This window comes from Typopeltis vanoorti, chromosome 13 (genome assembly GCF_054136105.1).
Source record: "Typopeltis vanoorti isolate ZY-2024b chromosome 13, IOZ_Tvanoo_1.0, whole genome shotgun sequence".
Classification (NCBI taxonomy): Eukaryota; Metazoa; Arthropoda; class Arachnida; order Uropygi; family Thelyphonidae; genus Typopeltis; species Typopeltis vanoorti.
The window spans coordinates 38888229-38900846 of record NC_143561.1 but is presented as its reverse complement, the minus strand read 5'-3'; the positions used below and the strand labels follow the sequence as shown (position 1 = coordinate 38900846).

Here is a 12618-nt window from a genome sequence, read left to right as displayed (position 1 = left end):
CCCTTATTCACACTCAGCACCATCATCGATTCGGTCTTTTCACAGAAACGTCCTTAAATCCCCATCCTGACAACAGTTCTCTCTCGAGAACTAAAAAAATCACAGCAGGCAACCAGATGTAGGAAGTGTGAAGAACGGGAGACCACTCTCCCTTATGGTGTCCTTGGTGTCCTATAGGTGTCCTTGGCCAAAAGCTTTCGTACAAAATCGACTTGCGCTGGGACATTGATGGGAATAATCAATACAAGTAACCAACTTTTTTTGTGTGTGTGTGTGTGTGTGTGTGTGTGTGTGTGTGTGTGTGTGTGTGTGTGTGTGTGTGTGTGTGTGTGTGTGTGTGTGTGTGTGTGTGTGTGTGTGATAGAGAGAGAACTTAGGTCGTTTATAAAGAAAGCGAACTGCTTCTCTTAAACGTCTTAGGTCGCCTAAGTAATACTTTTATTGACATTTTGACCTGCAGGAATGAATACGTAATACAAAGCTACTTCACATTCTTCAAATGACATTCGACCATACGTGAAACCAGAAAAATCGGTGGAAATACGAAATGCACAAATAGTTGGAAAATGCAACTATTTGTGCATTTCGTATTATTGCCTCATCTCCTAATGCCGTTTGTATTATTTCCGAGATCTCTGAAACAGTTGAAAACAAGAATTGATGCACGCTCTTTTTCTTTTCAGTATCACATAAGCCATAATACCATAAGGTCAGCGTTATTCTGGTGATCCTTCTATACTATAAAATTGTAAACATTCATTACAATAATAATTCACACGAAATCTGTTCATATTCCATTGACACAACACGATTATTGCACAAATTATTATTGCCCGAATTTTGAGCACTCCAGAATTGTCTGTATTTTAGTAGAAAAGAATCTCTTATAACTACTCCAACCACCATATTGCGAAGTAGGAGTTGCATCACTGCATAGGTTAAAAACAAACTTTATCTGTATACAGGATATGCTGGTAACAAACTATTTTTGCTCCCTAGACATATGCTTTGGACAAACAAACTTCGGACTCGGCCAATACAGCAACTGCTTACCTGTGTGGCGTGAAAGCCAACTATGCAACTATTGGAGTGGACGGAAGAGTTGAACATGAAAATTGCGAATCGTCCAAAGACCCGTCAACTCATGTGCCCTCTATCTTACAGTGGGCTCAAGAGGCAGGTAAGGAATACAGATTCTTAATACTATATACAGTTTATTGACGTTGTTAATAGTTAATATCAACTATTATTTGTGCGTCAGTTATTTATCTCATTTCATCGTTCCTTTCATTAGGCTTGATGGCCTATCGCAGCCAAGGAACTTGGTTTAGAAAACCTGAAAGAAAGAAATATTTCGCCTTAACTAACGGTTTTTTTGGTGTCATCTGATGACAATAATCTGAACTATGAATAATACCTGCTTGTACATTGGTGTCATGTTGGCACCAATGTACACGCATTGGTGCCAACCAATGTATTCGGGGTCCATCTGGACTCGAACTTTTTTTATTATTAAGTTATTTGATTATTCCGCTGATTTCAGCTGGAGAGGTTGGGCGGATATTCAATTGTTGGTTACGTTGACTCAGAACACGCCGTACCTGCCGATGTACTTTGGAAATAAATGATAAGTCTGCTGACGTGTAGGTGGGACCGAACTGTAGTTCAAGACAGTCCGCAAACGTTTCTGCTTTTTCATCGTCGCGATATACAATACCACACTCACCATGTATTGGTGGAACATATTTTGATGTGTTGTGGAGGGATTTAAAAAATTTCCATAGAGATTGATCACCCGGCTGTAGAGATCAGAGCGTGTTGTCCCAGTGTTGATTGGGGAAGTCTTTAATAGCATAGCGGACTAAACTAGTGGCCTATTAAGTTCTTGACGGTCTTGCGGAGCTAGAGTTTTGTGATATTTCCTGCGCACTTTGTTTTTGGTGCGAATAAGATTTCGAATTTCCTCTGGGAGCTGGTTTGGTTTTGTACGGTTGTAATAGTACTTACTGCTGCTAGGCTCAATGTAATTTGCTTTTCTGGGTTGAGTACAGCAGCTTCAATTTCTTCTTTCGAAGAAATCGATGGTACTGGTCCAATAAGATCCTTAATTTTTGTAGGGAGTTGAGTCCAGTTTGTGATGGTTAAGTTATTCGTAGTTTCTTCTGGCACAATACCCAACTGCAGTAGAACTCGGTTGGGGTCCGAACTAAGATCATAAATCGTTATTATCTGGTAGTGGTAGGACACATTTTTGAGGATGACAATGTCAAGAACATCTGGTCGTCTGATCGCTCCATAGTGTGCCGATTCGAACGGACCTGCAAAATCATTGCAGGGCCGTTCAAGAATACTACTTATGCTGATACTTAGTCTGTTGGTAGCAACATCATTTAGGATTTTTCCATTTTTATTAATAATTCTACTGTTCCAAGTCGTGTGTTTTGTTTTCTGTTGTCAACCCAATTCTGAATCTTATTCCTAACTAACTTCTCTAATACCTTAACCACAACTCCAGACTCACAGACTGGTCTATAATTCAAAGCCTTTCTCTTATCACCTCCCTTATGAATTGGAACAATTCTATCCTCTTTCCACTCTTTTCGAACTTGGCCCAGTGAGAGACTCATGTTGAAAAGATATGCAAAAGCTGTTGTTAACTCTCTGGCACATTCCCTCAAAATATGTGGTGAAATAGAATCAAGTCCCACAGCCTTATTTACATCAAGTCTATTCAATTCCTCATATACCTCCTGTTCACTTACTAACAGTTCCTCCTCCTCCTTCTTTCCCACTGCTTTCAAGTTCTGCATGATGTCACATTCACAAGAATGAAATACCTTTTATAAATTGCTTATTAAATATCTCAACTATATCTTCCACAGCGGTTATCATTCCTCCGTTTTCACCAATCAATCCCATCCTACCATAATCATTCTTTCTTCTACTGGAAACATATCGAAAAAACTCCTTAGGATTTTTTGGCCGCTTTAGCTAATATTTACTAATCTACTAACTAACTAATCTACTAACCGCTCATACTGCTCATATTGCAAGGAAGGTGACCAGCTCAAGCTGGTCACCTTCCTTGCCTGTTCTTTGTACTTCTCATGCAACTAGTTATAAATACTCATTTTGTGTTTCTTCCATAATACCTTCTTCCAGATTGCATACCTTATCTCTTGATTCATCCATTTTACACCTACTCTATTTATCCTCTTAACCTTTGGAATGCACGCTGATATTGCCTCCACCAAATAGTTCTTGAGTATGGCCCAAGCAGCATTGATAACCTTTCCATCCAGTTCCTCTTTCCAATTTATTATCCAAGCTGCTTCCTGAGCTCTTCATAATTACTAGTCTTATAATTGCACATTTGACACCTCATTTATAATAACATTATCTGATGAGATGATCAAATCCAATACTCTTGATTCTTGTGTACCCTCCGTTACGTGCTGCCTAAGGTAATTGCCTTTCAAAAACTCCAAAAATTCATTTTCTTTACTCCCAGATGTAGCCTCTTGCTTCCAGCCTATATTACCATAATTAAAGTCGCCCATAATGATCACTCGTTTCTTACTAGCTAGGCTAATTTGCCTATACATTTTCCTTTCCATGACCCTCCATATTACCAGCTCTATAGCAACACCCAACTAAATATTTCATCATGTTTACTTCTTCCTCACACCATACTGCCTCAAAACCGTGACCACTATTTGCACCTTGAAAATCCACCTTAGATGGGCACAACTCATCTGCTACCATTAACAGTACTCCTCCTCACTTTCTTCCCTGTCTATCTTCACGAAAAATATCATATCCGTTCATCTCTATTCCTGTCAGGATTTCATCGTCATCCAACAATTTTGGGGCGAATAAACTCAAGCAAAGCAACAGTTTCGTTCCCCTTATTTCGAATACTTCTAGCATTAGTGAATAAACATAAGAAATCATTACTGTTTCTACAGGTCCTATGAACGTCACTTCTACGATGTGAATCTTCAATACCTTCCCCAGTCACTTCCTCTATATTACCACCAATTCTACAACTTACCTCACACCTAAACTCTCCCCACACAACCCGGGCCATCTCAATTTATGTTTGCCCGCTCACACATTCACCTTTGAATTCAGCATCTGCATGTTTCATAAAGTGTCTCCCCGTCCACCCTGACCCTCCCCCCCCGTTTTGTTTGTGAGGAACTTGGTTTCATTTTTACTGCATCAGCATAAGTAGTATTCTTGGAGACAGACGCGGAAGTTCCTGGTTGGGATGTAGATGGTATGCGTTTGTTTGGTTCAGTTAAAGGACTTGATTCTCGTTCCTTCTTTGCTATTATCTGATTAATCGGGTGTTGTGGACAACCTTTATAATTAGCTGGGTGTGGACCGCCACAAATTGGCACATTTTGCTGGTGTTGTACGAGGCTTCATACAAGAAACCGTAGGATGTTTATCCCCACACTTTAGACAGCAGAACTCTGCCCTGCATCTTCTCTGCGCGTGACCGTATTTTTGACATCAATATCATTGACCGGATGATGCATTTCTTCGTAGTGATTCCATTTTGATCACAAGATCACACACTATTTATAAGTTGTATATCTCATGCTTTATCAATTTCTACCAGAACTAGCAACATCGGACACTTATCTCCCCCTATGCATCCTGGATACTTTTATTAGTTCAAAACCCCGTCTTTTTAAGTCTGTTGTCACTTCTTCGGTAGTTATTGATTCGAACACTCCCCTTATTACTACCTTTAAATTTGTATCACTTTTTAAAGCAAATGTATGACACGGGATCACTAATTCGTCGAATAGTTTAGTTACTGACTGGTTGGATACGTATTCCCTCTGCAGTATTTCTTGCAGTAGAGAATCCGATATGATATTTAAGTTAAGGGATATTACATCCCATATTGTTTCATAGCCGAATAAGAAACTCAAAGAGTTTCATGCCGAATATAGTAAATATATATATAAAGTTCGGCGAGTCCAAGCGTAAGCAAATACCTGGATAGTGTTACAACTGACCCTTTAGGGAGTGCAACACTGAGGCAACTCATGGTAAGGGTGGAGCAAGCTCCGATCACTATTCTTGGTATTTCCCCATAATGTGAAACCCAACTCCTAGGAGCTGTATTACTGTTCTACATTATGAGTGAGAGAAGGTCACGTCGCCGAATTGAAGCCTTTGGCTCTTCATATAATTAGTAATTTATTAGGACACCTTCTTAGCAATTCTCATAGTAGGGTATATGTAAGTTCTGTTTGCTACAAACTTGGTATTTCTAGGTCTACCTACTCACTGATGAGACCTCAATAAAGGTTGAAACCGGTCTGGGTAGTGACCTTCTCTCACTCATAATGTAGAACAGTAATACAGCTCCTAGGAGCTGGGTTTCACATTATGGGGAAATATCAAGAATAGTGATCGGAGCTTGCTCCACCCTTACCATGAGTTGCCTCAGTGTTGCACTCCCTAAAGGGTCAGTTGTAACACTATCCAGGTATTTGCTTACGCTTGGACTCGCCGAACTTTATATATGTATTTACTATATTCGGCATGAAACTCTTTGAGTTTCGTATTCGGCTATGAAACAATATGGGATGTAATATCCCTTAACTTAAATAAGTTTATGTCGCCGAATTGAAGCGTATTACTGTTCTACCGCTGTCCATCGGTGTAATAGGTTCAGCGGTGTCAGTGACCGTAGATCAAGAAACCGTAGGATGTTTATCCCCACACTTTAGACAGCAGAACTCTGCCCTGCATCTGCTCTGCGCGCGTGACCGTATTTTTGACATCAGCATCATTGATCGGATGATGCCTTTCTTCGTAGTGATTCCATTTTGATCATATTTTCTTCTTTTTTTTTTCCTATATAGTACTTCAAATTCATCTCATTTCTCTTCTGAATCTGATTGATGATTCTGTATGGAGGATTGTGTCTGTTCAAAGTCAATATCGGTAGGACTGTAAGCTGCGTCATCATTAGCTGGCGACTAAATAAGTTTTATCCTACCTGGGCATCTGGTCTCGAGCTCCAATCCTATTTTCCTAAACAACATGAGCAGTTTGTTATAATCTAGACCTGCCAATGATAGGTCCTCCATTGTTTTCGACATTTGAATTTAATCAAATTCAGGAAAATTTGCTTAAATTCAAAGGAGAATACACAGAATCTGCCCTCATAGCTTTCGCTTCTGTTGTAATTCCCAAACGGTAGTTTTCTAATTCATTCTAACTTTAGCAAAGCCTAACATTTTTTTTTGGGGGGGGGGTATTTGCTTTGGTCTAAAATACTGATGTTTCTTTGTAAGAAGTTCGACAGAATCCTTTGATGGTATCCTTGACCGACATTTTTGCAATGTTTCTGATTCTACTAATTCTCTGTTTCATACAATTAAAGAAGAAAAAAAAGTTTTTTCCCAGATGTAATTCATTCTATCTTTAGCAATGTCAATTTTTTTTCATTTTTGCGAAGTATTTGTTTTGGACTAAAATGCTGACGTGTTTCATTACAAGCAGTTCGACAGAATCCATTGTAGGTATCCTTGACCGACATCTTCACAACATTCTAAGAATTCCCTCTTACATACTTTCGTTCATTTCATATCAAAAGAAAAAAGTTTCCCAGAAGTTAATTAGAGATTTCTTTCGGAAAGGAGGAATCCCACTTGGTTATGTTTCTCCCATTAGAAAATTGCTAAAAAAAAAAAAAAAAGAAAAGAAAAGAAAAAAAACCTATTCTTAAAGAAGTGGTTGCATTTTAGAAAATTCAAGGTTTCTGGAATGATGGGCTTAGAGTTCTGCAGTCTGTTAGTTTCATCCACAAAAACATTGTTGATATATGACAAGAAGACTGCATGAGAAAGAACAGACATGAGATGCTCCAGCATCGATGGAGAAGTTTGGAAATAAATGCCGTTGACTCTCAGGCACCATCAGCGAACAGCAGTGAAACAGGACGCCAAAACTGCAGAGTGCACAAGAAGGACCATAGGACGGTATTTATTCGTGAGCCCCCCCCCCCTTTTATGTCAAGTATGATCAAATCCCTTGGCTTTGGTATCTCATTGATTAGAAAGAACTGCATGAACTCGAACTTCATCGTAACTTCCGATAGTTTATTTTCTTTCTTAAACCTGTTAACGCAGGTTTCTAATATATTTTTCCCTTCTCGTTTTAGGCAAAGCAACCGGATTTGTTACGACCACTAGAGTCACTCACGCCACACCCGCAGGACTGTATGCCCACACGGCATCTCGTGATTGGGAAGGTTTTGCACCATCAGGGGATTGTCCAGATATCGCTATGCAGTTAGTTCACCAAATTCCTGGAAATAACACAAAAGTAAGTGAAAGAGAGCTTAAATATGCTATTGGTGGGTAAGAATAAAGTGACAAATATGGAGATTTGGTAGAGAATATGGACCTGTCACGATCTACTCACGATTCTCTTCTACAAAAACGTTCAATGTTCAATGATGCTTTGATGGTTCCCTAAGTAATGTTAATTATTTGCGCGTGTTTTTGTCTGCGTCATATACTAATTAATAGCGCAGATGTCTAAAGCATTTTGAGTTATGTCAAATTTGGATTCGAAAAAATGTGTATGATTTTAATATATGCTATTCAGAATAACACGAAATGCTAGAATAAATAATCCATTTGGGCTATGATGATTTTTTAACATTTCATAAAATTACAATTCAAAAACATCATTCATCAAAATATAAAACATGTTTCGTAGTCTTTATTCAGCTCTCCGCAAGCTGTTCGATCCCTTTACCATATATGGTCCTGGATAAGGCCAAAACTCCGTTTGCTGGAAGGGAGAAAAATAAACAAATAGATCCTTCTCAACATTGGCAAAGCGGTGTTTAAACAAGAAAAAGATAACGCTGGTTAACATAGGAGTCGTCCTAATGTCATACGATGTTTATGAGGGAAATGTAGGAAATTAAATCTCTTAGCATTAATCAATATTTTAGGGATATCTTATGAATAATAGCCAGTTATTGTCTTTCAGCCTTCCATAGGAATCGCTAGAAAGAGACCGAATTACTTTGAGTTCCGCAAATGTGAATTATTTTTAATAAGATTCATCCCACCCGGCTATTGAGCAGCTCATTATTATTTAACTATGTTTATTACAATGAAATCCAGTCTTTTAATCTAATTCATTAATGATAAAGTGGTGTTTAGTTGCTGTATATAAATAGTTAATAACATGAAACAAGAGTAAGCAGTAGTCTTTTAAGTTGTAAATGCTAATGAGTTCCCGATCAAGTCAAATGAATGCTATTTATTTTGCAAATTAAGCAGTTTTTTTTTTTACCCTTTATATGTTTATTTTTAAATTCATTTGTAATGCTATCGCTTACGCATATATTTTCACTCCATTTCGAGAATTTAAAAAAAAAAAATCATTTTGTTGAAGTATTGCAAATGATAAGTATAATCATAGTATAAAATCTGAACTTGATTTTCAGCTATATTTAGCAAACAAAATTCTCCTTCCATGGGTTTGAATACGGTCTAGGACGCAAAGAACCTTCATAAGAGATTTTCAGTTGAAGGGGAGGAAAAAAAAACTAGTACTATCGAAATCAAAACTAGTATCTTAAAATTATAAATTCTATTTGTATACATTATTCCACTTTTTTGGAATTTGCATGACGACATTAAGTGGCATCAACTTAGTACAAACAACACCACGTGACTTTAAAGCTATTGTTAAATACTTTAAATCCACGCAGATACTTCATTGCCAAATAAAAGAGGTAATTTTTGCAAAGTCATATATTTTACGATGCTTGAGTACTCTCCCAGTAGAATTTTTCACTTTCGACACAGCACGACAAAAATATTTCTCCAAATTGTTATGAAAATACTAAATATCCACAATTGCTAATAATCCAAACAAGAATAGCTTATGTGATTCATATTTCTTCTGTAACTACAACGTTAAGAACTCATATTTATAAATAAATTTAAATATAATTTAAATAAATAAATAAACTTAAATAAATGAAAATAAATATTTAAAATTTCAAGATACCGTTTCTAATTTTTGTTCCGATAGCAATAAAAGTGCTTCTTTTTTTTTTTTTCAACTAAAATTAATAATTAACAAGATAATGAAATGCGCCATTTCTAATCAATTCCATAAATGCATTTTTCACCTTTTGTTCCAGTTTGCATAAAAGTAAGATTTCAAAACCCGTAAAGTTAGCTAAACCTAAGTGATTTTATCTTACATCCTCACAGGTCTTATAATCCACAGCAGAGGCGAATGCTGGTCTTGAAATTCACGCCTGCTCTTGTTATCATTCAGAGAATGAGAGGTGTGATTGAAGTCTGATTAGCAGAATAATGAATTACTGACCATTTAAAACTATGTACAGTATTTAGAAATTTATGTACATTTAATCATACAAATACAACATTTATTTTACAAATGATATTCTATCTTTTTCAATTAGCTACTTGAATACAAATATTACCCTACGGTTCTTCTTTATGAACTAGTCAATAACATCGTCGTAAAAAGTTGGTTGTAACTTAATTTTTCCAAGCAACACGCACACTTGTAAAGGCTGGCTAGAGCTACTTTGACTGCGTATGGCCCATGTTTAAGCAACAGAGTGAGATGACGTGGAGAGAGCGGAAATGGCTATGCGCGCACATGAAATCACGGTGCTGAAGCGAGGACCTGGATGCTCCCACAGCAAGCCAAAGTAGCTTGACTAGTGTCGGCCTTCGATACACAACGCAAAGCTCAATTATTGCCACGCAAGCTTAAAACGTCTTCTGCCTACAAAAATAAAAGCCTAAATGGAATGCTTATAAATGCATGCATTTATTAACAAATAAATATTACTTATTTCTCAATTAATGAGCTTGCGCAGCAAGCATGGAGAATTCGCCACTGATCCACAGTAAAGTTTTGTGGATTAGTACTGCCGTATCGGCAGTACTAATCCGTTGATCACTACAGATTTCTTCAAGCACTTCTGTTGGCAAGTACTAATTTCTCTCTCCCAAAACTTTTAGATGACCATCTTTCCTTCCATTCTTCCATGCATATCTGCAGTTCTCTTTATCTCAACACGCATACCCTTCATCTCTTACCTCATCTTCACCATCTCCACTTTCATGTCCGGATCCACAGAAGGAATATCCCTAGAAGAACCTTAGGAATTTCTGATCCACTAATAGCAGGTATAATATCCCAGGTGCATCTTCATACAACATGGAACTATTATTATTATTATCACGATGCAAACGATCGCCAAAAGTATCAAGAGTAATCTGAGTGGATGTAAACAACTCAAGGCGTAGAGAGCGAGGAACTAAGGCTTGACTATCTTCGCATAACCTTGATACTTTGAGATGAGGTGAAATGTTGACTAATGCAACAGTGGTAAGGCTGGGCTGCTTATTGTGTGGATTTAACGTAATATTTGAATGCATTCTATCTGAAGATACATTATCTGTTGTCATCTGTGATAATAGAGGTAACGCATTGCCAATTACTGTATCATCTCCGGATCGCGATCCTGCCAACATTTCAGAACACTAAACATTGGAAAATGATTTCTCAGTCACACTAGGGTTTACACATGAATTAGGAACGGGATACTTGGGTTAATGGAGAGATAGGAGGAGAAAACTTTGATCTTCCTTCTCTTGTGATCGGCACTACTTCCTCATTAATATCCTGGAGTATCCTTGTTGTGACCAAGTCTATAAGTCTTGTCTTCACCTCTTCCTTTATACATTACTATTTGAGTCGCAAAAAAAGAAATCTTTTCCTGGGCCTTAGGCTTTTCCGTCTTCTTAACGACTGCAACTCTTCCCCAAGTTGTTGTTTTTTCAGTAAAAGGCAAAGCCTGTACACCAAGGCTAGGATCACATTCCTCCTGAAGATGAGAGCGCTTGTCTACTGATCCAGTACTGGAGACTGAGCATTTTATATAAATTATAATTTGATGTGAAGAACAAGCAACAGATGATATGGGAGGTTCATCAAGAAATCGGCACCTGATTTGATAACTTGTGCTAAGTCCCGCAGACTGTAACTGGGAGTAGATGGATCAGATGGTATAGAACAAGGAACCAGTGCTCGACTATCTTCAAGGCTCTGATGCTATGTGGTGAGGTTGAGCATCGAATAACCCAACAGTAGCACCATTTCCGTGGAAACGGTGCTACCTCTGTGTTTCATATTTATGTCAAAATTTAATTTTTAATTTATTTAATTCTGCCGTATGATTTTCTGTTGAAAATAATAAATTGAAGTGTTATTTGACTATAAAATCAAAATTATTTGCTTTATGATTGTGTACGTCAAAAGACATTTGATAACTTTATTTTTCTTTTTTTTTGCAGGTGATTATGGGCGGAGGAAGGCGAAACTTCTTATCAAACCAGGTGAAAGGTGGATATCGAAAAGATGGCAGGAACTTAATAGACGAATGGGTATCAAATCGCACAGCTTCGGGTTTCAACGCCAGAAATGTGTCAACAGCCAAAGAACTGGCCGACGTCGACGTCGCTAGCGTAGACTACTTGCTTGGTAAGAACCCTGCAGGGTCGACCAGTAACAGATTAATACTGCTTGCACACTGCATTTACCATAATTTATTGTTTAACACACTTTGTTCTACGTAACGAATGATCGATTCTAGAGGATCAAGATAAATGCGATTCGATCCAAAGAGGACAAGTCAATCTCCGATTGTAGAGACTCTCGTAGAAGTAGATACTTAGATATAAATAAAAAATGTATAATAGTTCACTACATGACCAATAGATGGCGCCTATTTTATTTTCGCCATGTTTTGCAGTCCTACCTTCGAGTAAGTATATTCCCGATTGTTAATTTGAATTTCTTCGTTCATTTTCAGGAGTGTTTGACATGGACCACATTCCGTATGTAGTAGACAGGACCAATAAAACCGACGAGAGACCTCCTTCCTTACCCGAAATGGTCACCACAGCTATCAAAATTCTGCAGAAAGAAGAAAAAGGGTTTTTCCTCCTAGTAGAAGGTAACTATTTCCTCAGTATCAAACCTTTACTTTAAAAAAATAAATAAATAAAAATTTCATTACTGTGTGTTTAGATTGAACAGAAAAAAAAAAGTATGACCGTCGCCTGTCTGGCGATGTGCTTTTCATCGCGTTCACGTTTCATACGGTTCTGACAGTAAGCGGTCCGAATACTTCCCCCCCTTGCTATCGGCTCCGCAGATATTTTAAGTGAATGTTTATTTACCGATCTGTCACTAATAAAGTATTTCTATTTTATCTCCGAACACTTCTCCGAATAAAGTTGTCTTGTTCGGCCGTAAGGTGTGCGACGAAAGATTGGAGCCGTAATGTTTACAAATGTGCACTGAACTCTGACAAAGTATCTGAATAGGGTACTGACGGAACACGCCACCTTAGTGATACGCTGATTTCGAGTTATTTGAAGCTGAATACGTAAAAACCAAATGATTTTTGCGAATCCCAAAACAGTATTTTAGAAATGAAGTAAGGGAGAAGTGGGGAATCGAATGAACTAATTCGTGGACTTTTATCAGTACGCTAAGTATAGCATC

At 37.7% G+C, this 12618-nt stretch overlaps 1 protein-coding gene across 2 annotated transcripts in view; it reads left to right on the top strand.

Moving 5' to 3' along the window:
• The window catches only part of LOC150100065 (alkaline phosphatase, tissue-nonspecific isozyme-like), an 89032-nt gene that overhangs the window by 67375 nt on the left and 9039 nt on the right, over positions 1–12618 (top strand). For both annotated transcript variants that reach the window (XM_090402946.1, XM_090402945.1), the window contains exons 3-6: positions 1000–1180; positions 7196–7359; positions 11403–11589; positions 11921–12064. In XM_090402946.1, the coding sequence (XP_090259072.1) occupies positions 1000–1180; positions 7196–7359; positions 11403–11589; positions 11921–12064 (676 nt within the window). The remainder of the gene's footprint in view (positions 1–999; positions 1181–7195; positions 7360–11402; positions 11590–11920; positions 12065–12618) is intronic.